Source organism: Coregonus clupeaformis, unplaced genomic scaffold, assembly GCF_020615455.1.
Source record: "Coregonus clupeaformis isolate EN_2021a unplaced genomic scaffold, ASM2061545v1 scaf2242, whole genome shotgun sequence".
Taxonomy (NCBI): domain Eukaryota; kingdom Metazoa; phylum Chordata; class Actinopteri; order Salmoniformes; family Salmonidae; genus Coregonus; species Coregonus clupeaformis.
Genome location: NW_025535696.1, coordinates 45,001 through 64,164, shown reverse-complemented (window position 1 = coordinate 64,164; position 19,164 = coordinate 45,001). Strand labels below are relative to the sequence as shown.

The window sequence follows — 19,164 nt, the reverse complement described above, 5'->3', positions numbered from 1 at the left end:
AATATTTAATAGCCATTCAGTGCAAGGGGAAATTGACCCCAATTTTGCCAATTTACTGTAACCACCCACCCCAGAGCTAGTGATGAGCATTTGAAATAAAGCATTTTGACAGTCTGTGATTTCAAAGGCAGGGTGAACCTCTAATCTGTTTGAGGCGAAGCACCTACCTGCACATTCTGGGTTTTCCTCATTAAAATTCACTGCAAAATCGTGGGAAACCTGGAGGAAGATGAAAAATATGATATTTTGATCACCATGGAACAGTGAGACAAAGGAGCACACACACACACACACACACACACACACAGACACAGACGCAGACACACACACAGACACACACACACACACACACACACACACACACACACACAGACACACACACATACACACAGTTGGCCAGAAGTAATCAATCAAACAATCACATTTTAAAAATCAAAATTCCATGGATGCATTTTTGTGGGTTGGATTATTAGCATAATTGCAAGCCATGCTACCCCCCCACCACCCCACACACAGCTCGCTGGGTTAGGCTGACCCCCCAGGCTGGACCAGAGACAGTATAATGTGTCAGCCAGTGGTAGCATCAGTCACCCAGGCAGAATGTCAATTATTTCCTGCTGGGTTCAGTTTAGTGACTCAGAAAGTCAATCCAGCAGTAAAGAGCGCTGGGCTGGACGGGCCCATTCTGTGTGACAGGACAGAGCAGAGCGGGGGCCAGTCGAGGGTAAGCGAGGGCCAGCGGGTGGCTTCCGTAATCACCACAGAAGCAGGAGAGCAGAGCCAGAGTCTCACCTCGTCTCATCTCGCCACAGGAGTGATTACTGACAACCTGCTGAAGCTGAGCCATAGCCCAACTCTGTGAAAAATACGGTTGGAAATTACCTTGAAGTCGGGCGGGATCCGAGCGCCAAAGCCAAACGCTGGGAACATTTTGTCACTGGATTGAAATGCATGCAGGGACAGAAAACAAAAGAGTGATTAGAATTTGAGCGATGACACACTTGATTCTGAGCCGGTGATCATTATCTGAAACAAATACCCATAAACAAGTTCATTCCGCTGGCGACCCAGGACTACAATGGGCTCTAAATGACTTCTCATTTACATAACCTCTGAGTCACTGGAGAACTAGAGTAAACTTTCACATACAAACTTTCAAAAGTGATTCGATTTTTTCAGGAGAGGAGGGATCAACATTGAAGTCACGAGCAACAGTCATTGCACAACATTTTACATAATACCTGTTAACGAGTGCTTGAATGTGATTGGCCTCACCTGTCGTAATCTTGGCAGATCTCCCCTACCGCGACCAGGGCTTTGAGGTACTCGTTAGGCTGGTAGGGGTGGATGTAGTGTAGCGAGCAGCTGTTGTGAGGATCCCCGTTTGAGGCGGTGAAATCAATAGCTACCTGGGAAGACAAGTGGCAATCAAAGGGGAGTTTGACTCCAATTACCTCAAATGTATGCACCTTCCCTTTACACCTTTCCCTCACTCTGACACATACATCATCCCCACCTCTCCCTCACTCTGACACATACATCATCCCCACCTTCCCCTCACTCTGACACATACACCATCCCCACCTCTCCCTCACTCTGACACATACACCATCCCACTCTGTCTGCTCTGCCATCCTCATCTACTCTGTTGGGCTTGTTTCCCCAACCACCCCCCTCTCTCTCTTTCTCTCTCTTTCTCTTGTTATCGCTTTATTTTTCTAATTTAAAATCAGTAATCTTTTTGATTCTCTCTCACGTCTGTTATCCATGGATAAATTGCTCCTCGTTAGAAACGGTTAGAGGCAGAATGTTTCTCATCTGTTGTTTAGCCTGGCACAGAGAGAGAGCCTAACACTCTCGCCAAGGGATCTGAAAGAAGTATGGAGCCCATTTAAAATGTCAACATCAACCACGGTCGCCTTTTACGTGGCAGGAATAAAAGGAAAAGTTAGTTGGTCATAAGAGCAAACATTTCCTGATCAATTAAGCGTACCTCAATAAGATCTCCCTTGAGACGTTGTTTCGCACAAACACTATTTACAGGCGGGGGGCAGAGGGCATCCCTTAGCCAGCAAAACAACAGATAATTATAACCAACATGTTCACAGCTTGGAGAAAGTGACTCTTGAAAAGCTGAAGCTAATGGCAGAGGTTTGCTTCCCAGGTGGTGAAAATTAACCATTCTAACTATCAGAACAAAAGAGGATTATTTGCATTATCTCCCTAAACTAATGCCTAGGCTTAAGCTCAGCAGGCTAACTCAGTCTTGTGGCACACAGATGACCCTGGTTAAAACCCAGTCTGTCACATATACAGCACCAGTCGAAAGTTTGGACACACCTACTCATTCAAGGGTTTTTCTTTATTTTTACTATTTTAGAATAATAGTGAAGACGTCAAAACTATGAAATAACACATATGGAATAATGTAGTAACCAAACATCAAAGTAGCCACCCTTTGCCTTGATGACAGCTTTGCACACTCTTGGCATTATCTCAACCAGCTTCATGAGGAATGCTTGTCCAACAGTCTTGAAGGAGTTCCCACATATGCTGAGCACTTGTTGGCTGCTTTTCCTTCACTCTGTGGTCCAACTCATCCCAAACCATCTCAATTGGGTTGAGGTCGGTGACTGTGGAGGCCAGGTCATCTGATGCAGCACTCCATCACTCTCCTTGGTCAAATAGCCCTTACACAGCCTGGAGGTGTGTTTTGGGTCATTGTCCTGTTGAAAAACAAATGATAGTCCCACTAAGCGCAAACAGATGGGATGGCGTATCTCTGCAGAATGCTGTGGTAGCCATGCTGGTTAAGTGTGATTTGAATTCTAAATAAATCACAGACAGTGTCACCAGCAAAGCACCCCCACACCATAACACCTCCTCCTCCATGCTTCACGGTGGGAAATACACATGTGGAGATAAACCGTTCACCAACACCACTTCTCACAAAGACACGGCGGTTGGACCAAAGGACAGATTTCCACCGGTCTAATGTCCATTGCTCGTGTTTCTTGGCCCAAGCAAGTCTCTTCTTCTTATTGGTGTTCTTTAGTAGTGGTTTCTTTGCAACAATTCGACCATGAAGGCCTGATTCACGCAGTCTCCTCTGAACAGTTGATGTTGAGATGTGTCTGTTACTTGAACTCTGTGAAGCATTTATTTGGGCTGCGATTTCTGAGGATGGTAACTCTAATGAACTTATCCTCTGCATAGAGGTAACTCTGGGTCTTCCTTTCCTGTGGCGGTCCTCATGAGAGCCAGTTTCATCATAACGCTTGATGGTTTTTGCGACTGCACTTGAAGAAACTTTCAAAGTTCTTGACATTTTCCGTATTGACTGACCTTCATGTCTAAAAGTAATGATGGACTGTCATTTCTCTTTGCTTATTTGTGCTGTTCTTGACATATAATATGGACTTTTACCAAATAGGGCTATCTTCTGTATACCACCCCTACCTTGTCACAACACAACTGACTGGCTCAAATGCATTAAGAGGGAAAGAAATTCCACAAATGAACTTTTAACAAGGCAAACCTTTTAATTGAAATGCATTCCAGGTGACTACCTCATGAAGCTGGTTGAGAGAATGCCAAGAGTGCGCAAAGCTGTCATCAAGGCAAAGGGTGGCTATTTGAAGAATCTCAAATATATAATATATTTTGATTTGTTTAACACTTTTTTGGTTACTACATGATTCCATATGTGTTATTTCATAGTTTTGATGTCTTCATTATTATTCTACAATGTAGAAAATAGTTTTACAAAATAAAAATAAAAACAAAAAAAACTTGAATGAGTAGGTGTGGCCAAACTTTTCATTGGTGCTGTACGTCACCCAACTAAAAAGATAATCATGAGGGCAGTGACATTTTTTAAGTCATTTGCATATTGTGTGGATTTGAATACATTTTGGCATCCTGTGTGTGAATGTGTGAGGCATGCATGTCAGTCTGAACTCACTGTAAACTGGATCTGACAGCCTCCCATGATGTAATCCAGGAATGAGTGCATCTTGATGATCTGTGGATGGGAGACAGCAGTTGAGGGCGGGAGAACTCAGCTATCCACAGTGAGAATTGGCTCCAATCACTTGGGGATGACATGATGGACACAGTAACTGACCATTTAGGAGCATCTTACCCTTTATTCCAGCCTATTAGAAAGCAGCTGGTGTAGCATGTTAGCCATTAGCTTTGAGACAGCAGCTGGCTGTGTGTGTTCTCCATTATGTCTCTCTTACAACTGGTGTCACATGTTGGCCAGTGTTGGGAAATACCAGAGGAAGAGGCAAAGCGAGAGGATTTACTCCGGCCCAAAATCTGTGTGCGTGAGATAAGCCTTTTTTGTATGGAGGTCTATGACAGCATGTCGAATTACGAGAGGCTTATTTAATCTAACAGAAGTTAAATAATGTTTAGGCTGTTACAAATGTACTGATATAAGTGGATGCATGTGGCATTCCGGCAACTTTGAGAAAGACGACTTAGTTGTGCCTGTTGTTCACGCGTGTATCTGCCCTCTCATTAGCTAGAATGGTCCCACCTGATCTCGCCTCCTCCCACCTGCCTTCCATCTTTGAGGACATGTCTTTCCTTTGTTAGAGTGGTCACTCGACTATCTTATCAATATAATAGATAATCTTGGGAAGTAGTAATCTGCCAATAAAGACACTGAGAAAGGCCAGCACTTATTTAATGGGAATCTGTCTGCATTTAAAAACAACTGTGACACTCTGGCTCCATGGACTTTATTATTGAGCCAGGGTTGTTATTTTTCACTTGGGTGTATTTCTATGTTGGGTATTCTAGTTGTGTATTTCTATGTTTGGTTGGAGTAGCTTGTTAGTCATATGACTCCCAATCGGAGGTAACGAGTGTCAGCTGTCGGCTCGTTATCTCTGATTGGGAGCCATATTTATACTGTGTGTTTTCACGGTGTGTTTGTGGGTTTTTGTTCCATGTTCTGTCGGTGTCACAGAGGACTTCATTATCGTCAATTGTTTTGTTGTTTTCGTGTTTAGACTTTTATCTAATAAAGTCATGTTCACTCAACGCGCTGCGCTTTGGTCTGCTCCTTTCGACGATCGTGACAGAAAAACCCACCGTAAAAGGACCAAGCAGCGTGTCCAGGAGCAAGACAGCTGGACATGGGAGGAAGCGCCTGGTAAGGAGATCGAGAGGCTGGCGATGGCCCAGGTGGGCAAATCGTGGTCCTGGGAGGACATGCTCGGGGGCAAGGGACCTTGGGGGAGAATCAAGGCCCTGGCGAGAGAGGAGCAACGGCGTCAGCAGGTCCATCGTTGGAAGGACGAGAGGCAACCCCAAAACATTTTTGGGGGGGGGCACATGGCTTGGGCGGCTGGGCAGCAGGAGGCTGCCACAGGGAGATATGGAGAGAAGGCTATCGGATTACGGGAGCCATTGGCGAGTAGAGGGAGGGAAGTTGTTGTGGCACGGCGTGAGAGACTGATGTGTGTTACCAGTCCGGTCCGGCCCGTTCCTGATCCCCAGTTAAGGCCAGTGGTGTGTGTTCCCGGTACGGACCGGCCTGTTCCTACTCCACGCACCAGGTCCACGGTGTGCTACGCCAGCCCGGCCCGGCCTGTTCCGGCCACTCGCACCAGGGATACGGTGCGCTTCGCCAGCCCGGCCCGGCCTGTTCCTGCTCCACGCACCAGGGATACGGTGCGCTTCGCCAGCCCGGCCCGGCCTGTTCCGGCCACTCGCACCAGGGATACGGTGCGCGTCGCCAGCCCAGCCCGGCCTGTTCCTGCTCCACGCACCAGGGATACGGTGCGCTTCGCCAGCCCGGCCCGGCCTGTCCCGGCCACTCGCACCAGGGATACGGTGCGCGTCGCCAGCCCGGTCCGGCCTGTTCCGCCACTCGCACCAGGGATACGGTGCGCGTCGCCAGCCCAGCCCGGCCTGTTCCTGCTCCACGCACCAGGGATACGGTGCGCGTCGCCAGTCCAGCCCGGCCGGTTCCTGCTCTACGCACTACGCCTGTGGTGTGCGTCACCAGCCCAGCCCGGCCTGTTCCTGCTCCACGCACGAAGCCTACGGGGTGCGTCACCAGCCCAGCCCGGCCTGTTCCTGCGCCACGTACTAGGCCTTATGTGCGTCCTCAGGGTCCAGCATGCCCTGTTCCTTCTCCCCGCACTAGCCCTGAGATGCGTGTCCTCAGCCTGGGACCACCAGTTCCGGCACCACGCATCAGGCCTACGGTGCGTCTCAGACGGCCAGAGTCTGCCGTCTACCCAACGGGGCCTGAACTGCCCGTCTGCCCAACGGCGCCTGAACTGCCCGTCTGCCCAACGGCGCCTGAACTGCCCGTCTGCCCAACGGCGCCTGAACTGCCCGTCTGCCCGACGGCGCCTGAACTGCCCGTCTGCCCGACGGCGCTTGAACTACCCGTCTGCCCAACGGCGCTAAAGCCGCCCGTCTGTACTGAGCCTGCAAAGCCGCCCGTCTGCCATGAGCCTTCAGAGCCGTCCGCCAGATCGGAGCCGCTAGAGCCTTCCGCCAGACAGGAGCCGCTGGAGCCTTCCGCCAGACGGGAGCCAGAGCCGTCCGCCAGACAGGATCAGCCAGAGCCGTCCGCCAGACAGGATCAGCCAGAGCCGTCCGCCAGACAGGATCAGCCAGAGCCTTCCGCCAGACAGGATCAGCCAGAGTCTTCCGCCAGCCATGAGCAGCCAGATCCGTCAGCCAGCCAGAGCAGCCAGATCCGTCAGCCAGCCATGAGCAGCCAGATCCGTCAGCCAGCCATGAGCAGCCAGATCCGTCAGCCAGCCATGAGCAGCCAGATCCTTCAGCCAGCCATGAGCAGCCAGATCCGTCAGCCAGCCATGAGCAGCCAGATCCGTCAGCCAGCCATGAGCCGTCCAGCCAGGATCCGCCAGAGCCGTCCAGCCAGGATCCGCCATTTAGTCCGGTACTGCCCCCTTAGCCCGGTGCTGTCCCTTATCCTGGTGCTGCCCCTTATCCTGGTGCTGTCCCTTATCCTGGTGCTGCCCCTTAGTCCGGTGCGGCCCCTTAGTCCGGTGCTGCCCCTTAGTCCGGTGCTGCCCCTTAGTCCGGTGCTGCCCCTTAGTCCGGTGCTGCCTCTTAGTCCGGTGCTGCCCCTTAATCCAGTGGGGTTAAATGGGAGGGTGGTTATTTGGAGGAGGCTACGTAAGCAGGGGAGTGACTATGGTGGGGTGGGGACCACGACCAGTGCCAGAGCCGCCACCATGGACAGACGCCCACCCAGACCCTCCCCTAGACTGTATGCTGGTGCGCCCGGAGTTCGCACCTTTAGGGGGTACTGTGACACTCTGGCTCCATGGACTTTATTATTGAGCCAGGGTTGTTATTTTTCACTTGGGTGTATTTCTATGTTGGGTATTCTAGTTGTGTATTTCTATGTTTGGTTGGAGTAGCTTGTTAGTCATATGACTCCCAATCGGAGGTAACGAGTGTCAGCTGTCGGCTCGTTATCTCTGATTGGGAGCCATATTTATACTGTGTGTTTTCACGGTGTGTTTGTGGGTTTTTGTTCCATGTTCTGTCGGTGTCACAGAGGACTTCATTATCGTCAATTGTTTTGTTGTTTTCGTGTTTAGACTTTTATCTAATAAAGTCATGTTCACTCAACGCGCTGCGCTTTGGTCTGCTCCTTTCGACGATCGTGACAACAACATTAGCTATTCCACGGTGTGTCCATACAGACATAGTTATCCCCAAAATGACACTAATTTTAAGGCCATCTGTGGGTTCAGCAGATGGAAGAAATGTCATATTAGTCAGATTCCATCTGATCACAACCTTCCTTCACATCCATAACAGCAACAGGATGATAAATGTTCTAGAACCGTCTCCCAATCAGACTAAGACATCAGGTTAGAGAAAGTGGTGGGTGGAGGAAGGAAGGAATGAGTGTGTGAATGTTAAGGAGACAGAGAGAGAGAGAGAGAGAGAGAGAGAGAGAGAGAGAGAGAGAGAGAGAGAGAGAGAGAGAGAGAGAGAGAGAGAGAGAGAGAGCGTTGTGAATCACCTTGCACTGATTGAGAATGACGATACCAGAGTTCTTGTAATTCTTCTTCTTGATCTGATACTTGGAGTTTATACACTCCCATTGGACCTGTCATTGATCAAATCAAAAAACAAGTGAGACTAAAAACCACAAGTAAGTATAGTATCATCCTTACAGTATATGACTTGGTAGAGGGAGACTGACAGTGCTAAACAGAGATTCAAAACATCATAAAAAAACGACAGAATTGATAGACTATATCGTCCCACTGGATAACATGGAGCCATGGTAGCGGAGGCCAGACAATAGAGTGAAATACAACAATACGATCCACAGCAATGAGAGGTGGCAAGGAAATGGTACTGTAGAGCGTGCTAGGGAGAATAATTAGCAAAGCCAAGCAACAACAGCCTGAGGAGGTTCGGTTTCTGGGTCGTTTGTTCATCACTAATGAAGGGAGCATTATCCATTCATGACTGTACAGATTAGCCCAGTCATTTCAATCTGCTGCTCAAAAACAAAAAACAACTCCTGTGTTAAAATCTACCACCTTTCCTCTAAGAGTCATGGGAGAGAAAAACGAAATATCAGTCACCTAATCGTCTCAGGGACAGTCTGTCCGTGCTTTTCTCAGTCTTTCACTTTAGCTTACAAAACTAATGATATAACCATTATCGTAAAAGTGGATACCCAATTAGTTGCAGCTCCATGAATTATTGGCAGATAATGGGTAAAAAAACTAGATATCGCTATCAGCCAAATCACTGGTTTCAGTAGGAGTCAGCACTCCTTGTGTATCCTATATGTGGCATTGGAATCGAATGGAATGGGCCTTACTGTAACGGGTTTAATGCCAGCAGGTCCTGCAGTCTTCTTAAATTCCACGAAGGAGCCAATTAGTGGTGTGAACGGCCTTTAAAAGCTTGCTGCCTTTGAGGCCTGAGCACCGTAGGGTTTATTTAGACTACGAAGCGAGCCACGTTGTAATATAATTAGCCCAGATGCCTCAGCCTGGAGCTCCTTCTGTGTGCTAATGAAGACACAGCTGTCTGCCTGAGCACAGGGCCGGTCGGCGTGATGAAGGAGAGCTGTCCAGTGATGTACGGCCGTACGGGTCGTCGCCTGTCATCTTCACAGAGAACGCCAGTTAATTAAATGCATTTGTTCTTGTTCTTGTTCCAAGGGAAGCTGTTCTGTTTGCAAAACTCTGGACACTAGGCAAATGTCTTTAAAAAGAAAACACTAGCACATGGCTTAAACCAAAAGGCATTGTGCAGAACTCATAAATACCAAACATAAAACATAAAAGTCTTACAACAGTCTCCTCAAACTGTCTCTTTAAGTGGTGATGAAGGCTGATCTCTATTAAAAGAGTAATCTTGAAGACGGGGTAAAAAATACATCTGTCTATATCAAAGTGCCATCAAGTGAAACCAAGTTAAAGTACCCTTTGACCTTTCAAACATCACTGAGAGTCATGGCTCAACGGAAAAGTGTTAACGAAATCTTTGGGATGTCCCAAATATGATGTCATCCCATTGAAGTTGAAATTTAAAACGGTTAAGGTAAGGGTTAAGGTTAGGGTAAGGTAAGGTAAGGTAAGGGTTATGGTTATGGTTATGGTTAAGGTTAAGGTGAGGGTAGGGGTTAAGGATAGGGTTTAGGGTAGAGACGTCCCAAGGATCCCGGATAGTACTAACCATGGCTCAATGGATCAATTTCCAAGCATTCTGAGCTGGAAGGAAACGGCAAGGATTCTTTCCCAAACACACCAGGCAGGACAGAACTTTCACTCTCCCACACTCTTGTCCTCCATACAGTGAAGGAGAGAGTGCTGATTTCGGAATTACACCGGCACAGAGGGAGAGAAAGAGGAGACGGTGGTTACCGGATGGTGGGGAGGCTCCTGGTTGAGAGAGATCCATTGTCATTTGTTTGGTTTTTCATCAGGCTTCTGTCCTACTCTTCCCTGTGGAGCACTGATATATCCTCATGAGATAAATATCTCCTCCAGGAGCCCCAAATGGCCCCAAATGGCCCCCAGAGAGAGGAAGCTACCCTCTGGTCACATCCCCCAGAGAGAGGACGCTAGAAAAACCTGGAGTTGGATGAAAACCAATCTTCAGTCGGCGACCAACATGAGCTCTGCCTCTCTAACCCACTTTCTCTCTGCTCTCCCACATCCTCTGGAGAGACATACTTTCCAGTGAGTACAGAACCATATCAGAGTCTGATTCCTACAGTCTGATAAGTCTTAAGTATATAATAATTACCATGTTTCCAGATGAGCTAGTAAAATGAGTAGGTAGATGCACACCCCAAAAATTGTTTGTGACTTAATTTTTTACATTTTTCTCATTCAACAAATTCCAGATGCTACAAGCATGATGATAATGAAAACATATGGAGACGTCTAGAAATTATCATTTTACAAACCTGATTGATGCCCTCGCTACCTAAAAAAAAAAAAAAACACTTATAAACCTGTACAGCCTACCTGTCTCCCATCCATTGCCCCTCTCATCTCTTTGAATGTGGCCTGATATTCACCAATAAAGTCGTGCTTCCCATTGGAGTCCCAGTCCCACACCGTGCACTGAGAGAGAGAGAGAGAGAGAGGGGAGGGGGGAAGAAGAGGGAGAGAGAGAGAGAAGAGATGGGAGCAAAGACAGAGAAAGAGTAGGTTAGAAACAGTGATTACAGTTAATGATCAAATACTATGGTGTCAACACGAACGTATCACCTAATCTATCTGTGAATACTGCAGTAGAACAAGATGACCAGACTGAATGTGACCAACTATGTGGTGCCATGTAGATTCTGGCATGGTTGAAAGCACCTCCTCTGGTGTTCATACTCATTACAACTCACTGGGACCAGTTTGAGAAAACTAGAGCAGACTCCCCTGCGACGCTACTCCATTAATAAATCAGTAAGGGGACATTACTGGAGTGATCAAAATTGTATGGTCTCATGAAATATGGATTTGAGGATGTGAAAGAAGGCTTTTGACGTAAGAGAGATAGATAATTGAATTTGTGTGTGTGTGTATTTTTGTTTTGTTTAACATTATACATTTTTCAGATCTTGGTTTCATCAGACCAGAGAATCTTGTTTCTCATGGTCTGAGAGTCTTTAGGTGCTTTTTGGCAAACTCCAAGTGGGCTTTTATGTGCCTTTTACTGAGGAGTGGCTTCCGTCTGACCACTCCACCATAAAGACCTGATTGGTGGAGTGCTGCAGAGATGGTTGTCCTTCTGGAAGGTTCTCCCATCTCCAAAGAGGAACTCCAGAGCTCTGTCAGAGTCACCATCGGGTTCTTGGTCACCTCCCTGACTAAGGCCCTTCTCCCCCGACTGCCCAGTTTGGCCGGGCAGCCAGCTCTAGGAAGAGTCTTGGTGGTTCCACACTTCTTCCATTTTAGAATGATGGAGAACACTGTGTTCTTGTGGACCTTCAATGCTGCAGAAATTTTTTGGTACCCTTCCCCAGATCTGTGCCTCGACACAATCCTGTCTCGGAGTGCTATGGACAATTCCTTCGACCTCATGGTTTGGTTTTTGGTCTGACATGCCTTGTCAACTGTGGGACCTTATATAGACAGGTGTGTGCCTTTCCAAATCATGTCCAATCAATTTAATTTACCACAGGTGGACTCCAATCAAGTTCTAGAACCATCTCAAGGATGATCAATGGAAACAGGATGCATCTGAGCTCAATATTGAGTCTCATAGCAAAGGGTCAGAATACTTATGTAAATAAGGTATTTCTGTTTTTCTATTTTTAATAAACTTGCAAAAAATTCTAAAAACCTGTTTTCGCTTTGTCATTATGGGGTTTTGTGTGGATTGATGAGGATTTTATTTTATTGAAATCATTTTAGAATAAGGCTGTAATGTAACAAAATGTGGAAAAAGGGAAGGGGTCTGAATACTCTCCGAATGCACTGTATATACCAGTGTGGCAGTTGTACTAAAGGCATAACATTTCTTAAAGAATCAATGTGCATCATTAATTAAAATGACATTTGAACAGGTAAAGAGGTATGCTTAGATAGCATATGCAGAAAAATATATATACTGTATCCCTTCTATTTTTTTACTTCTTTTATTTTTTTACATAGAATTAGGCATAATGATTTTTGCTCGAGGATTGCAGGAACAAGCTGTTTCAGTTGTTTGAAAAATGCTAAATCCTCAGAATTCCGGAGGGGGGCTGGCCAGGATGCAGTGGTTGACAGAGTCGAAAGCCTTGGCCAGGTGGATGAAGACGGCTGCACAGTACTGTCTATTATCGATCGCGGTTATAATATATTTTAGGGGGCATGGGCAAGTTGCAGCGGAGGGTACTGGGGTAGTGGTAGCCAGGTGGAAAGCATGGCCAGCCGTAGCAAAATGCTTGTTGAAATTCTCGATTATGGTACATTTATCGGTGTTGATAGTGTTTCCTAGCCTCAGTGCAGTGGGCAGCTGGGAGGAGGTGCTCTTATTCTCCATGGACTTTACAGTGTCCCAAAACTTTTTGGAGTTAGTGCTACAGGATGCAAATTTCTGTTTGAAAAAGCTAGCCTTTGCTTTCCTAACTGCTTGTGTATATTGGTTCCTAACTTCCTAACTTCCTAAAGTTGCACATCGCGGGGGCTGTTCGATGCTAATGCAGTACGCCACAGGATGTTTTTGTGCTGGTCAAGGGCAGTCAAGTCTGAGGAGAACCAGGGGCTATATCTGTTCTTAGTTCTGAATTGTATAATTTATTGTATTATACAGTGTGTGATAATGAGGTTAACCTGAGCTAACATTAACAGCATCTTGTGAAAAGTCCAATTGGAGTGGAAGACATTTTATGATCCATTAAACCTAGAGGCATATTAACTCCACAGATAGTCATTCACTATCACTGCTTTTGACACCCACACACACATCCACCCACACCCACCCACACACACCCACCCACCCACACACTTCCACCCACACCCCTAACACACATCCACCCACACCCCACACACACTTCCACCCACACCCCTAACACACATCTACCCACACCCCACACACACTCGGTCATGCTTAAGTGGATATTATGGCATGGAAATCTGACACTGGATTAAGGGGATCAGAAGTATTTTGACACATGCTTGTCGGCCTTCCGCATCTCTCTCCACAGCAACCCCACTTTCCCTCCTTAAGTAACCATGAATACTGCAAGGACAAGGGGGTCATTTCCCTTTAAAGGCCCTGTCTCAGCTCCATCCAGATACTCCACCAGGTAGATGGTGAGACTCCTCACTGCATGGGTTTGGCAATGAGGGCTAAATTGGTGTCTTTTCTGTACGATTCTCTTTTCCTCTGGTAAAGGTCAACAGATTGGGTAGCTGTCCAATTAACTAGAAGGGATATTCAGGGGGCAGGGAGGTTGAAGGGGAGGGCGGGACTATCAGTGGAGTTTCATCCAAAACCTTTAGCTTCCCCCATTAACTAGACAGTGCTAGAAGAGCTGGGTCATATGGAAACTCTGCTTCCATTTTAGAACACTGACATCATCTACTGTATGGATTCTAGAGGTTTATATTCTCAACTCAAGTGTGCAGTTAAAATGACTAAAGAACTTCAAAGAACTTCTCACATTTCAATAAGATGCTATCTATGACTGAGACCCAAAGGAAGAGATAGGCCTACCGCTCTCCTTTCTAAGCATTTACATACTGTCAATGTGTTAGTTTAGCTGAGCATTCCATCTCACAGATTTGTATCATTTAACATGACTTTTAGATAGCCCTGGCTGGCAAAGGTCTTCATTTTGTTTTAGGAGGGTGTGGCTGAATATTATCTGTCCATTGATGGTTGTTGGGAACAATGCTCTTTGCTGCACGTTGATGTGTCTGTGCTTTCCAGCAATGACACCGTTGTGTCCAATAGTCACCATTGCCAGCCGTGCTTCCACTATAATGTTCCCTGACATGTTCTAAATGAGCTACCATTATGATGCTACCATTATGATGCTAGAATTATTTTACATTTACGTCATTTAGCAGACGCTCTTATCCAGAGCAACTTACAGTTAGTCAGTGCATACATATACATATTTTTTTCTTCATACTGGCCCCCCGTGGGAATCAAACCCACAACCCTGGCGTTGCAAACGCCATGCTCTACCAACTGAGCTAGATCCCTGCCGGCCATTCCCTCCCCTACCCTGGACCAATTGTGCACCGCCCCATGGGTCTCCCGGTCGCGGCCGGCTACGACAGAGCCTGGAATCGAACTATGATCTCTAGTGGCACAGCTAGCACTGCAATGTAGTGCCTTAGACCACTGCGCCACTCTGAGGTTATGACGCTACCATTATGATGCTAGAATTATGATGCTACCATTATGATGCTACCATTATGATGCTACCATTTTGACGCTACCATTATGATGCTAGAATGATGATGCTACCATTATGATGCTACCATTATGATGCTACCATTATGATGCTACCATTATAATGCTACCATTATGATGCTACCATTATGATCCTACCATTACGTGCTACTATTATGGTGCCAGTAGGCAAGGCAGCATGGGACTCAGGGACTCTCCCATTAGTCCCCCTTTAACAGAATGCATCATCATATCCCACAGGGTGGTCAATCCCAACAGACATACAGGAAGCGTTTTCCCTGAAACCACTGGTTATTAAGCAGTCGGTCTGTATCTGTTCAATCCTTATTTCAAAAAGGTTTTGAGATACCGTAGGTGCTGTTAATATTGGTAGTAATGTGGTCAGACAGTTTCTTAGCCATCAACGTTTAAATGCGAATGATCTCTTTAGCTCCATGTCATTTCCTGCCCTGGGGTTAATCACTGTTGGCTCCACCAACACACCTCCAACGCTACAGTGACATCACTTGTAACCCCTAAAGGGCACCACCGTGGCAACCAGGGCTGATTGAGATCTTGGGATGAAGAGGAGAGGTGCTCTTGGCAACATGGAGGGATTGGGACAAGAGGTAGGTGGGAGGGGAGTTGAGGGACTGAGACTATAGATCACAAGAGGTAGGTGGGAGGGGAGTTGGGGGGGTTGAAGAATGGCGTTGAGAGCTTAACCTCCTCCCACCTCAGCACCACCCTCTCTATCTCCTTGACTGGAGAGGTTAAGAGGGAGGGAATGAAGAATAGAGGGAAGGAGAGAGAGCGAGAGAGAGAGAGAGAGAGAGATACTCAGTGCCCCTAAACACAATGAGCCACTGCTGTTGCCTAAATGTTTAATGAGAAAGTCTTATTTGTTTAGAGCAGGCCCTTGAGCCATTAGACTAACTGTAGTGTAATGATTTAGTAATGCCAGGGAGTTAGAAAGGGGGGAAAAGTCAATAATACACACACACACACACACACACACACGAGGCCATAAAGGAAAAGGGGAAAGATGCAGACAATGTGAGACAGAGGGAAGGGGGGCTGAAAGAAAACATGAGAGGGGTGAAAGAGGAGGAGTTATAAAGGTGGTGGGGGCGGGGCGATTGAGAGTCTCACTCTTTCCACTCCCCTGGTCTAATAGACATCCTGTATGATCAGGCCAAGCCACAAATGACTAGTCTATAGAGCCCTCAAACTCAACTCTGGACCTCCAAGCCAGTTCCACTGCATTTTTTCATTGTTCCCCTCTAATCAGGGACTGATTTAGACCTGGGACATCAGGTGGGTGGTAATTAACTATCAGGTAGAACAGAAAAACAGCAGGCTCCGGACCTCGTAGGGTCAGAGTTGAATAACCCTGCTATAGAGTATCCCCTTCCTCCCTAGTCCTGCCCTCCCTCCTGACTTTAGTAGACAAACCTCTTATAAGATTTAGGCCCTGGTGCTGACATCAGTGTTGCTCACCTGCCAGTCAGTCCGCCACCGTGGCAAAGGTGCTCAATCAGGTCCCCTGGGCTGGCAAGAAGAGATAGAGCCAAGCACATACATACATATATACACAGACACACACACCTATACCTTTAGAGGCCGGTCATGGTCTCCACTGCAGAGGGAATTCAGGGAGGTCTTGAAGGTTTTCCACACCGGGTTAAGGTTGTTCATAACAGTCTGTGAGTGAAACAAGAAAGAGAAAAGTCAATAAGCTAAAGTAATTGGATGGATGGATCCGTTTTAACAGAATGACTACTTCAAGCGCTGGCCTTACCTCTGTTCTGTGCACAAGCTGTAGCGTGTCGTCATCGTTTATCCTGAAGATCTCCAGGAAAGGGTCTGATTTGCTAAAAAAGTCCTGCGCAGAGAGATACACAGTGTGCTTTCAGAAATACATCAACTACCATCTTAATGCCATGCTGAGGTATTGCCACAGTTCCCTCCCAACCTTTTTGGACCTAAAACTGTCAAAGTGGTCAATAAAATTCCTAACGTTGTTGTCAGGGAGATGGTTGCCCTGTTGTCTAAAGTCATGCATTTATCAATGTCAACAATACACTGAGGTCCTCTACAAACTCTCCTGTATGTGCATAGGCAATTTACATGGAATATACTGTATTTTATACATACAATATACTGAACTGACAACTATCTAACTCTCTGCCACTATATCTCTTTCCTGAGAGGCTGGTGTCTCTCATTCCTGTTCAATGATTCATTGAGCTGAGCTGTGATGCAATCTGTAGGAGGGTTATCTGTGGTAACTCCCTAGACGGGTGCCAAAATTGCTGCACAGCTAAATTAGCTGAAGAAATACAGTACCTCATGCATAGAGAGGCTGAGGTTGTAACTAATATACAGTATACAGACACCTTTCAAATTGGCTTGGTACTTTGACTTATCTAATAAGAGCAGCACTGGGAAGTAGAAAGTCACAGATAGTTCTCAACACTTTTGGACGACAGTAGAAACGTCAAATTGCAGATAGCATTTCAAAACACAACTCCTCAACATCATGACAGGGTTATTCCTGACAATGTAATCGGGAAACAGGGGCCAGAAATCAGTGGCGGCTCCTGAAAAAATTCTCAGGAGGGGCAATTTTTCTGATGATTTAGGTGACCTACACACATTTTAAAAAAGATATGTCCAGCAACAACATGAAGACAGGGGCAGCATATAAGTCAATACCAGAAGCATTTATTGACTGATCTCAAAAGTGTTGGCTTACAAAATCAAAATAAGTTATCACAGTAAAAATAATCAAGGGTGTTCTTTCACATTCCTCAACACTGCATAAACAATATGCATTTCCATAAACAAATGAAATAAGAATGAAAACAGAATTTGAAAGTAATTTCTAGAAAAGGTAAACACAGCTATCTGTATGGCTTTGTAAAAATGAACAACCATATTCTGGCCAATTGTATAGATTTGTAAATATGAACAACCATATTCTGGCCAATTGTATAGATTTGTAAAAATGAACATGAACAGATTTTTATTTTTATTACTTTTTTTAAAAATGAAAAAAACTATTTTAAACAACATCAACTGTGAACTGATTTGGGCGTGTGTGTGTTAAAGAGACAGACAGGGAGGGACAAAGAGAGAGAGAGGCTACATTACTTGTACTGAAACTGTTCTCTTCTCTGTTTCAATACAGCAAAGCGTTCAATGACTTTCTCATTGAAATCAGGCATGCTGAGGACTAGTTCCCTCTCCATGGAAAGCATGGCCAGTGCATTCAGACGTTCCTGGCCCATTGAATTTCGCAGGAATGTCTTAACTCGTGTCAAAGTTGAGAAACATCTCTCAGCTTCAGCTGTTGTCATGGGAGTAGTTATGAGGATGTTCAACAGAGTCACAGTCTCAGAGAACGTCTCCTGGAGGTTGTAGCTCATGAGAACCTGGTACAGTGCCAGTGCACCACAGCCTCCCTTGAATTCAGGATTCTCATAGATCAGAGATAGTTCTGTCTTGAGCTTTGCCTTGCTCAGCATGGGGTATGCATTCACAGTGGCATTCAGAGCCTCATCAGGAAATGAATGGCAGTACCTTTCAAACATGTCTGCTTGCAGTAAGGTAGCACTCACAAGGTGGCCAGAGAAAGAGAACCTTTCTTTGGTGTGATCCAGGATGGTGTTGCAGACCTCTTCAGACAGCCTCTGCTTCTCCTCTTCTCTCAAAGCTGTTCTGGGTCTTTTGGCTCCTGTTGCTTCTTGCAGCTGCTGTTGAGAGGAGTCCCTGAAGGCAAACAGACCAATGTGTTTGTTGGCTTTGTACAGTATTGTTGTCTATGTGATGCACAGGTATATGCAATGTATCCATGTATAGTACAAATACTTAAGTTCCACTTAAAATGGGCAGGGATGCATAAAGTCTTTAGTGTTTAAGTTAGCCTTTGTGTCTCACATAGCCTGGATGTTCAGCACAGTATACAGTGGTGCTCATAAGCTTATGATCCCATGCTAAAGTTGACTAAAAAGAGGAATAAAAAAGAAAAGAAAAATTGGTGTCCTTAAAGGTTGGATTTTCCAACTTTTTTAATTAAGTCATTAAGATCAATTTCCAAAAGATGATTTTTTTATTTTTTTATTCCTCTTTTTTAGTCAACTTTAGCATGGGATCATAAGCTTATGAGCACCACTGCACAGTACACATAGTATATAAAATAAGATAGATTACACCACTGGCCATATATAATGAGAATAATGTGATTTCAAACACAAATGCAGTCTCCTTTCATGCATACATTTTCAAATAAAGCTCTGCTTTGAGAAAGATCGAATGATATTGTTTAATCTTACCTTATGGCCTGCACACTGCTTGTGAAGCTGTCGAGGGCACGTTTGATAAAGACAGCATCGATGTCCTTCTTCTGTAGCTTCTGGTACAGAATGTCGACGTGGGGCATGATTTTGTGAAAAAGCCGCAGGAAAAAAATAAAATCTTCATCATGTAGCATCCTCACGTAACCAGATGCCTCTCTCACAGTAAGCTGGTCAAATGAACCCAATGAACCCGTCCGGATGGCTTCAAAACATTCTATGAGGTCGTCTCGATTCTCGTAGACAGTGTTCACGACTCTGCTGTTGAAGTTCCACCGTGTGGATGAAGGTCTGGGCAGTCTTCGTGCAACAGTCTGGTCAAGAATGCTGGTAGTGCGTTTGGGTGACCGGGAAAAAAACGTTGTAATCCCGCTCAGATCGGAAAAGAAAATGTTCACTTTTTTGATGCGAGAAGTAGCTTGATGCATGA

At 45.8% G+C, this 19,164-nt stretch overlaps 1 protein-coding gene across 1 annotated transcript in view; it reads right to left on the bottom strand.

The window, feature by feature from the left end:
- LOC121543280 (copine-4) overlaps positions 1 to 19,164 on the bottom strand; it is a 39,574-nt gene that overhangs the window by 9,464 nt on the left and 10,946 nt on the right. Inside the window, exons 4-11 of the mRNA XM_045219307.1 lie at positions 16,178 to 16,261; positions 15,991 to 16,080; positions 10,515 to 10,613; positions 8,039 to 8,125; positions 3,965 to 4,024; positions 1,276 to 1,409; positions 883 to 937; positions 168 to 219 (exon numbers count right to left, since the gene is read on the bottom strand). Of these exons, the coding sequence (XP_045075242.1) occupies positions 168 to 219; positions 883 to 937; positions 1,276 to 1,409; positions 3,965 to 4,024; positions 8,039 to 8,125; positions 10,515 to 10,613; positions 15,991 to 16,080; positions 16,178 to 16,261 (661 nt within the window). The remainder of the gene's footprint in view (positions 1 to 167; positions 220 to 882; positions 938 to 1,275; positions 1,410 to 3,964; positions 4,025 to 8,038; positions 8,126 to 10,514; positions 10,614 to 15,990; positions 16,081 to 16,177; positions 16,262 to 19,164) is intronic.